Genomic DNA, 10,114 nt, shown 5'->3' with positions numbered 1-10,114 from the left:
CTTCGACCGTGACCCCCGGGGAACCTGCCGCACATCCCCTCTTTTCTCCGCCGACGCTCTCCATCATCATGCCCTGCTGCTGCTGCAAGTGCAAAGACGCAGCGCGACTCCTTCGTGTGCGGCGCTCGATCTACACTTCCGCACTCAACCCGTCCTCGCGTCCTCCGCCATCGTCTCGCGTGCGATTCATCAGATCGAGACCGGCGACACCGTCCTGCGCTTGCTCCAGGTGTGTTCCCAGCCCCGCCCGGGCCGCATTGCTCCAACTGTAGCAACCATAGTCGCCGCCAGTCTGCGCCCTCGAGAGTGCTTCACCCTGCGCGGGAACCCCCGCCGCCCTCTCTGGGTATTTAGGAGGACTGACATATGGACCTGCTGAAGCGCGCTGTCGACTCGCGAACACGCCGCACGCGTACTACGCCCGCCATGCCTCTCCCATCGCACGGACCGTCTCCCTCCTCCCCACCGCGTCCCCCACGCCGGCACGTCTCGACACTGGACGCCGAGTTCCAGACGGCTCCTCTCCCGCGGTGTGTGCATTTCCAATGCGCGATGACGAGAACTGCACTGACCACTTCGTGATTACAGGGCGCCCGCGCGCAGAAATGCGTCTCCAGCACGCCGCATCGCCCCGCCCCGCCCCAGCGTCCACACAGCGCATGCCCCGGACCAGATCGACGGTCTGCGCTGACGCCGACGCCGTGCGACGAAGCCCCCGCCGCGCACGCTGCGCGGTAACCCACGCCGTAGCGCCGCGCTCGCGCTCGAACGCCGCGTCTCGGACTCCTGCCAACGTGGCGTCCGGCTCCCATGGACCACGGCGCATACACCCAGCACGCGTCGGCGTGAACGGAGGACATCAAAATCAGCCCATCCTTGGCCGATTTCGTGTGCAGCGACGACACACCCACCTCGCCGCCCCACACAACCGATGTGCCGCGGCCTCGCTCTGCACACCGCAGAACGCCCGCCGCCGAGGGGTGTCACATGTGCGTGCCCAGCCCGCACACGTACGAACGGCGCTGACCACGCGCTTTCCTCAGACGGCTCGTGCGGTGCCGACGGCCTCGCGCACGCACGCCGCGCCATGGGCCTCCTAAACTCGAACGGTGGGGTCTATGCACCAGGGCGCACCCGCCCGGCCATTTGTGAGGCCGTCCGAGAAGATAATATATGGGTCGTTTCGACCGATTTCGTGTGTCGATCGGGTGCGAAGCGAGTGAATCGCGCGTCGCGCGCCCGTCCCGTGCCCCACAGCCGTGCCGCCGCGCAGGCACGCTCTGCGGCCCCCAGGACGTCGTCCCCGCCGCTCGTAGGCATGCCCGGGGACGTTGCGTCGCGGCGACGCAGTGGCGGGGCGTCGCTGAAGCCAAGCGCCTAGGCTGGACTCCCGGGAATGACGTCGACGCTGGGCGCCGACCCCGCGTCCCCGGCCCCTGCGAATTCAGCGCTAGAGCGTATGCACCGGCGGGCATGTGCCCTCCGCGTTTGGGCGCGATCAGAGGACGTCGACCGTCGGTCGTCCCGCCCGATTTCATGGGCTCGGGCACGACCGAAATCGCAAAAACGCGCGTAGCGCTGCCGTCCCGCCCCCGGGAGTCGCGCCGCTCGGCAGGTGCACCCACAGAAATGCCCTGCACCATCTCCGCTGCTTACGAGGCGCGCACGGCCTGCATCCGGCCGCATCGTGGTGCACCGTCGTCGAATGGCGCCGGCGCCTAATTCCGGCGACCCAAGATCGACTCCGGGAGCGCGAACGGCGCACCGTGGGCTCCTGAACGATGCACGGCAGGGTCTGTGGGCCAGTTTCCACACGTCCTGCGAGTTACGGCGCGATACGAGGAGAAAAAGGGAAAAACATCGGGTCGGCATCGACCGGCCTGCGCGCATCGCCGCCACGAACAGCGTCGCGGAGGAGTGCGCCAAGCGGGCCGAAGTCGCGGGAGGCGGATGGCGGAGGGGTGCTCATTGCCGCTCTGCAGGCTCCCCGCGGCGCGCCGACGACCGCGCACGCCCATCAGTTCATTCTTACAAAGAGCTACAGACCTCGGCATCGTGCACACATCCATGCACGACCAGCAACATGCTACGGGCGCTCACCTGCCGTCTAGGCTCCTGCCGGCGTCGACCCGCTCCTCCCGCCCCAGGGCCTCTGCGATGCGCCCTGAAGGTCTGGAAATAGGTCATTCAAGGAGGTTGTCGGCGCAAATCGAGGAACTCACCTGCCACGTCGGTGTTGGGGCACCTCCAGCGGACCTCGATCGGCCTAACTCGACCCATCATCGCAGCGCCGTGCTGGACGCGAAGGGGCATCAGAAGCGCGCTGCGTACAGGACAGCGACGAGGTACGTACCTCCGGTGACGCACCCAACACGTACCGAAGTGATGGCCTCGTGTTTACAGTCGCAGCGGCGCGGTGGACCAGCGGTCGCCCCGCACTGCGCAGGACATGCCGTGCTGGAAGACGATGGCGGGCACACCAGGCGGGGTTACGCCGTGAGGAGGCGCTCCGCAAACTCACCTCCGTGCCCGTTGACACGCCCGCGTCCGCCGCACGCTCAGGGCGAACTACTACGCTGCTCGCTGCTACATACAAGCGACCACCCCTCCCGCCGCCCCGCCACCCTGCACGTGCAGCCATTCCCATCCCACCTTGATCTCCCGGTCAGCGGCCTAGGGAACGGTACGTCAGCGGAGTGCTCTCGGAGCGACACCTAAACCGACTCACCCCGTTGCAGCACGACCGCCGCTGGCCGAGCACGACCTACACTTGCAACCTCGACGACGCGGCCGGTCCTCCGCGTGGCGCGCACTGAGCAGCAAGTCGAACAGGTACGTCAGCGCCGCACTCTTCGTGTGCGACAGACGGAGGCAAACTCATCATGCAATAGCTCGCGATTAGAAGTGAGCCTTGGTGGATACGAGCCGAGCCGCCAAGGCTCCCGACCTCGACCTTCGGTGCGGCGCGGCTGGAGCATGGGAGGAATCAGCCGTGGGATTCGTGATTCGTACGAAACCGACCCGGTGCGAGCTTGTCTCGACTACGTGCTGATTCTGCTACCGTTGGAACATGTCAGTACGTGCTCACGGGGCCACAGTCGAGCCCACCGCAGTTCGAGTCGTCCTCCAGGCGAGCGCCTGCGACGACAGCCCGGACGAAGGGAGACCCGGGGTCGACAGGCACGGCGAGGGAGCTGGTAGGGCGCAAGGAGGAAGGGAGTCGAAGTCTTCGCCCCGAGATGGGGGCCACGTATTTATGCGCCAGCGGTGTCGCTTAGTACAGGTCCCCATCTCGGCACGCACATGCCCCGCCCCGCCCGCGCCCTCGCCCTCGCCCGCCCGCCCGCTCGCACCCAACCACTCTCGCTACGGATGCCTTGGCACCCACAGGCGAGAGCGAGAGCCACGGCCCGCACCAGTGCATGCCCGGGTGAGTGCTTCCGCGTCCGTGCGCGTCGCCATGCTCGCGTATACTTATTCATCTCTTGCAGGGTCACGCCGCGACGCCAGCGACGGAGTGCGTGCCCTTCGGGCGCGTCTCACATCGGCGTTGGGGCGCGTCATCGCGTATCGATACCGAGACCCACCGTGCCCGATCGGGACAGGCTCCCGGGAAGTGGACTACCTCCCGTATGGCAGGTGGGACTCCCGGACGTTACACCGCGCGCTGACAGCTTTCTGCACACCGCAGGACACGGACGAGTGCAGAGCACACACGCGCCCTCGAAATGAAGAGGTAGACCGCGTGTGCACGACCCCGGGATGCGCCGCTGTCGCCGCGCAACCATATCGCAATGTCCTCCCACTGCGCCCGTCTGTTGCGCACGGAGGTCTCGGCGCACACGGGACCCCCGCCGTCTACGTTCCAAATCCGTGCAGTGCCGTGCTCGGCGTGTTGTCCGCCCTCTTTCGTGCACGGACATCCCCGCCGTCCTCACGCGCCAGGACGACGCGAAATCCGGCTGCCAAGACGTGCGAACCCGCGCCAGGTTCGCGACACCCCAAATCAGAGGCCCGCGATGTGTTTCAGTCGGGCCTACGGCCGCGCACGTCGACAGCCCGGGCGTGTGTGATCGACGCGGGAGGACATCGAGGGTGCCGTCTGCGCCGTTTGGGCGCATTAGTGCCCACATGTAGATACTCCTATGCACGATAATTTGATTCTGCCCTCATGTTTCCGTATTCGTACCGTATCCCATCGTCCGTGGATTATACATGTACGGTTGATGAGTGCAAACTCGGATGTGAACCTGCTGAGCTCCGATCGGGAGGAGACCGCGGATGGGACGACTCAGAGTTCAGGGCAAACATTTTACTCAAACGAGTGCGTACATCGTTTACCTTCCGCACGGATCTTCCTGCAGCCGCACAAATATGCGAATCCGTGATGCAGCCCCACCGCGAACTTCGCAGACATTATCCGGGTGCCGGGGTATTCGACTGAACACGGACAGGTGTAGTCTACACTGGCATGCAAGAGCCTCCCCGACACCGCGATGCCTCAATGTCCTGAATATGTATCTAGATGGCGAACTGCTCGAGCTCCCTCTTACCACGAAGCGACTCGCGAGGACACACACCGCCGTGAGAGCGAGCTACATACAGGCGGCGGAGCAACACACTCGGTTCTGCTGTTGTTGATGTCCTGGGGTTCCGTGTTCGTTGCACCCCTGAGTGCTTCGGATGCACTGGCCATCGCATGAGGCGTTCATGATCGACGTCGCCAGGAACCGTGAAAGCGGGCCTGTGGGATGACGGCACGCGAACCCCCATATGCTCGAGAATTGAGGCGGTCTGCGGAAATTCTGAGCAGTAACTGTCCAGCGCACTGTCACTACTGTTTGCAGGCAACGCACACTCGAATCGACGCTTATGTACTAGCTGACAATGCGAGCTCTGCGATGCCCGCACGGAGTGCTTCAGGAGAACTAAGAATCTGCAATGCCAATGATTAGGGCCGAAAGTTCTCGTTTAGAACTCCCGCGTACCTGCTCACTTCGCGCAGCGAGCCGTCAGTGCACCCAAACGACTGTACAATTCCACACAGGTCGCACGAAGACACTTACTGTACATGTACTGAGCTACTAAAAGCGCATGTGCGCAGGTATCGCTGGTGGCAGTGCATGATTTCGCCTCTTCAGCCTCGTCTTGATCAATTGTGGGCCGACCACACCAGTGTAGGGGTACCAGGCAGCGCTGTGATTCGTCTCAGGGCGTACGGGGCGTACAGCAGAATGCCCACATGCGTCCTGTATGAAGATCACATGGGGTTTGCGAGGTGGAAGTCAACTGGTGTTACAGGTCCGGGCTCTGAGCCTCAAGACGGTCGCGGCGGCAAAGAGCCGGGTGTGAGGACAGCTGACTTTTGGACTTCTTGCACACCAGTAGGCTCTGTTAATCGAGCTGGACGGGATTCTTGTCGACGGTGATGGAATGGTGGGCCGGGCTGCGTGAACAGCGTCAGTCTAGTCGGGCGGTTTCAGACACTGGCAAAGGTTTCGTATTGGGTCAAAATGTAACAGCTATCGTAATTCCACGTTGAGAATCCGGTGGAGAGTGTCGTGGGGGAGGGCGCGCCCATCGTTGTGGACGTCCAGGACTGACAGCTGCGCGGCGGCCGCCCGGGCCAAGTCCCCACGCCCGGCGGGCGTCGAAGCGCACTACATGCCATATCGGGCACAGATGTAGATAGATCGACTTGTGCTCCGTTCTCGACCCGAGCTTCGTTCCGCGCGACACTTAGACGGCGGCATCATTTAGACTCAATATCTCCACTGCTAGTGCAAGCCGGGCTCAGGCCGCGCAGGCTCGCCTGTGTACGGAGTTTGCCAGAGAAGTTCGGGGAAATTGGGTGTTGGAATAGTATATGTTTGGGGCATGTAGTACATATTGATTCGTCGTCGCTGCGCAAATCGTGGCTGCGGCAATGGGGTCCGGCATGGAGGTGAAATATTGAGTGCCAGTGTTGCAGGGATATGGATCTCCAGGAGACGGTAGATAAATTTGGAAAGTTCTAGACAAGATTGGGCGGGGAAAAGGGCCGGGTCGAGCAGGAAATCTGTGCGGCTTTGCCATATTCCACGGCCGATCTTGTCTACACGCCTGCGAAGCAGGCGGACAGGCAAGATCCGGTCGTAAGCATGAAATTGTAAGCGGTGTTGCAGCAGTAGTCATCAGTTAAGCGAGGCGCACAGCGGAGGCCTGAAACTCCTGAGGCCTATTGTCCCTCTACATGAGCCCTGATCGGTGACATTGGCAGTGCATGCTATGTACACGGAATGATGGACAAATTTGGCATTGCAATACATTCCGAGTACCGTCGCCTTCTCCGTAACCACTCTCGCCTACCCTTCCGCTCTTGGCAACCCCCAGCCATCTTCCCGCTCACACTGCTCGTCCCTCAGCCCTCAACCCTACTTTCCTCCTCCTCCGCCCACGCTCCTCGTCGCGCTCTCCATGTCGCCGTCTTGCAGGCTGGTGCAACCGCATGTGGACGTGAGGCTGCACACGATCACACCCTCCACACCCAGCTCGGTCGTCTCCTGGTGAGTGCAGTGATACAGGTCCGAGGCGAACGATCCAGCTGATCATTGAGGCCAACCCCAGTGCCAGAAGCCGTGATTGCAGCGAGAGAAGTTGCGAAGCGCAGACGACGTGTTCAAGACAGCCCTAGACACGCAGCGCAGCAAAGACTTGGGCGGGTCGGGGGCGTGTGAAGGACCCGGGTTGTCGGCCCTGTGCATGCCCACCCACGCCGAGCCCTTGTGCAATTTTGACGGGCAGCGTGCATGTGCCGTAACAAGGTTGCGGAAGCCGTGTTTGACGTGGCCAGGGAGTAGGCATGGCATGGGAGCTACCGTGTCGATGTTGGCAGGTGAGCTCAATGGACGCCGCAACAAGACTACCTACTGACGCCGCTTGTGTGGCAGATGTGAGTCCCCAGATATCGCAAACAGCGTAGCCCCAAACGGAGGAGCTTGACGTGAAGGACAGCAGGGCAGGTTCCCGCGGCGGCCGTCTGGGCTGGAGAGACGTTGAGGAGGGCCGTGTTCAGCACCGAAGAGGTGTACGGCATCGTGTCAAGAGAGGTATGAGTCGGCAGGTATGTCTCATAGCGGCACAACAGTTTTCTGGATTCCTAACCAGATTCCCCAGAGCCTTAGAGTGCCAGAGGGCGGCAACAAGAGAGCCCAGAAGACTCGAGCAGGGTGTCCGAGATGACGGCCGATCGCACACTGCAAGTCCAGCACACTAGAGAGGACAGTGGCAGTGCAGCAGAAGACACCGAAGAGCGTGAGCGTGGACGACGCAGCGTAAATGGGATCCCATACCATTTCCCTCTCGCACCCACCTTCCCGGGTCGCTCTCCCTCGACGTCTCCTTCTGTGTCCTAGAGCTCTCCGACGGCAACCGACCCGCTAGCCTCGCCGCGACTGCCCTTGTACCACGCCCTCGGGCCCCCGCAAGCCGCTAGGTACGCTCGATATCTCTGGCCGAAGGCGTCGTCCAAAGCCCAGGAGCACGTGTGCGGCGCGCAGTCGAGGTCAGAACATGCCCAGATGTCTTGCAAGATCGTGGGGCGCTCACCTGGACTCTGTCCTGGCATCCCTAGACGGCGCTGACACGATTCGACACGGCGCTGCCATCCCAGCCTGAGTGGAGTGTCCGAAATGCTCATGGTAGTTTTGCGGCTGTCGACGGGCTTCGTGCATGGGTGGCGGCGGTACTCCGCCACATGGCGCACGGCGCGCGACTCCGCGAGGACGAGGGGAAGGTCATATCGAGGTAAGCTTGCACGCTGTAGGCTCACAACAGATACTTGCACATCCTGTAGCAGCCGCGGCCCGACTTGGCAGCTTGAGCCTAAGGGCGTGACAGGTCAGCACCCGAGTCGAGATGCGTTGTGGCACGGCCCGATTACCTCATCCACACACCGTCAAGGGCGAGGTGTCGTGAGGGGGGGAGCCGATGGTGGCAGTGTGGAGGCAAGAGGCGCCGTCGTACCTGGCGCGTTGTGGGCGCGCATGGGCGTCTAAGCGATTGGGCTCCTTCAAGTCTCGTCTCCCGCGACCGCCGCGGCGCGGCGCGGCAGGATCTGCTGTACGTCCAGCTGTGCCGCGCACACGATATTGTACTGAATAAGTTTGCCCACGATACAGGGTACGCGTGATGAGCATCTGGGTGCACCCGGGAGCACTCAAAGTCCACCTGGCCGGGCTTGGCTCCCCGGGGCCCTCGACTGTCCTTTTTTCGGTTCGCGACGACGCGATGGCGCAGGCGCGTTCTCTCGCGTCCGAAAGCTCCCTATGTACTCGATCTACGTGATCTGGACGTCTCACGGCCTCTACGAGCCTCTGGGTGCTGAACTCGGCTCCCGCAGCCAGTTCCAGGGCTTTCGATGCCCTCCCTCGCGATTTGGCAGCGGCTGGAGGACGTAGCGACGTTTAGACGTCCTCACGCATACGATGCGACTCTCGGCACCCGTTTCAAGCAAGCTAGGCGCGGGGTGACCCCCGCGCCGGAGCTGGCTCCAACAGCCCGCCCCGGCCGGGCATCCCTTCTCGATTCACGACGACGCAGTGCAGCGGCGGCATCCCGGATACTCTATGACGCTGGACGCGCGACTCGCGCAGCTCTGTCCCAAGGCATCTCCGAGGCGCTCAGCTCTGGACGCTTGGAGTCCCTGCCTCTCCCGATCTTGATTGAGCGACTCCGCAACGACGCAGCCGCGTTTCTACGCTCTCACACATACAACGCAAGTGTCGGCTTCCCTTCTACGCCACGGGACCTCTGCGAGTGGCGCCAGGCCGGACATGGCTCCCGCAGCCAGTTCTGGGTGCCGTCCTTTGCTCGATCTCGATATCGCGACGACGCGATGACGCAGTCACCTCCGACAGCACGAAACGAGTGTGGGCTACGCACGCGCGAGGTATCAGAGCGCCACGACCTCGACAATGCGCCGGACTTGGCTCACACAGCCGCTTCCGAGGTGCTGTCACTCCCACTCTCGATTCCGCGACGACGCGGCGGCGCAGCTGCGTGCGGTTGCACTGTACGAAGTGATACGACGCCTGAAGACACACATGCGCGGTTTCGGCGGGCCAGGAAGCGCGCTCGCAGCCCGAGGAGAGAGGCCGGCTGGACTCTGTTCCCGCGGCGGCCCGGCCTGTCCTCGGCCTCCCTGCGATTTCCGCGAGACTCTGCGACGACGCGCCGCGCGGCGCGTCTCTGGCGCGTACATGATTTTGTGCTACAGCATGATACAGCGCCCGTTGCTGCGCGGGAATACGGCGCCCCTAGATCGCTGTGGAGGTGCTCGAGTGCAGGGGCTCCCCGAGACTGGTGGCCCTCCTCCTGCTCGTAGGATTTGTCGCGCCGGCGCGATGCTTGCACCCTGTACCGTACTAGTATGATAGGATGGAATGCGAGTGGATTCGGACGTCTACAGTCCGCTTTTCTGACCTTTGATGAAGTGCTCCCCGCCCCGCCGTCCTATACACACCCCAGCCACATACACACCCACTCCACGGCCAGAGTCCCTCAATCTCGTCGCGGCCGTCTGCACCCCCATCCACGTGCGCCCCCCGTCCCCGCCATGTCCACCCACACAGCCCCGCCGACCCGCCGCCCACACACCCGAGCCGCCCACCCACCCACACAGCCGCACAGCCACACACACTCGCCAAGATCGTGCGTGCCAACGAAATATATTCCATGTCCGCTACGTATCTACACTGAGAACTCGCCCGCGTACATGAGCAGGCCCGTCCTTCCCGCCGTTGCAACCCGCCCATCTCCTTCGCCGCCGAGTCCGTCGGGCAACTCTTCGGTTTGAAGTTGTTGAAGGCCCGATCCCGCAGCTGGCCCTCCCAAATCAGCCAGCAGTGGTTGTCCTCGAGCGACGCCTGTCCGTGCTCCCCAGGCACGGCAGCCTTCCCCTTGCCCTTCCCGCTGCCGCCCTCGCCATCTTCCGCGCCCTCGATCTCGACGTCCTCCGCGCCGCGTTCGCGCGCAGCTTCCGTCCACGCGATGCGCCGGAGCATGAGCTTCTTGTACTGCCGGATGAACTTTGACGCGCCCTCGACGTAGACCATGCTGAAGGTCGGATGGAAGA

The 10,114-nt window shown here is 63.1% G+C and overlaps 2 protein-coding genes across 2 annotated transcripts in view; both read left to right on the top strand.

Annotated features, from left to right (window-relative positions):
- Nucleotides 1-426: 426 nt before the first annotated feature.
- Nucleotides 427-691, top strand: TRAVEDRAFT_50486 (uncharacterized protein; the record flags this gene model as incomplete). The annotated part of the gene is made up of 2 exons (XM_008042976.1): nucleotides 427-530; nucleotides 589-691. The coding sequence occupies 2 exons, from the start codon at nucleotides 427-429 to the stop codon at nucleotides 689-691; spliced, it is 207 nt and encodes a 68-aa protein (XP_008041167.1).
- A 7,355-nt stretch (nucleotides 692-8,046) lies between these two features.
- TRAVEDRAFT_30600 (uncharacterized protein) overlaps nucleotides 8,047-10,114 on the top strand; it is a 16,487-nt gene continuing 14,419 nt past the window's right edge. Inside the window, exons 1-2 of the mRNA XM_008042794.1 lie at nucleotides 8,047-8,100; nucleotides 8,160-9,487. Of these exons, the coding sequence (XP_008040985.1) occupies nucleotides 8,399-9,364 (966 nt within the window). The 5' untranslated portion in view covers nucleotides 8,047-8,100; nucleotides 8,160-8,398 and the 3' untranslated portion in view covers nucleotides 9,365-9,487. The remainder of the gene's footprint in view (nucleotides 8,101-8,159; nucleotides 9,488-10,114) is intronic.

Source organism: Trametes versicolor (genome assembly GCF_000271585.1).
Source record: "Trametes versicolor FP-101664 SS1 unplaced genomic scaffold TRAVEscaffold_9, whole genome shotgun sequence".
Lineage (NCBI taxonomy): Eukaryota > Fungi > Basidiomycota > Agaricomycetes > Polyporales > Polyporaceae > Trametes > Trametes versicolor.
Note: the sequence above shows the minus strand (reverse complement) of the source record. Positions and strands in the feature narration are given on the sequence as shown.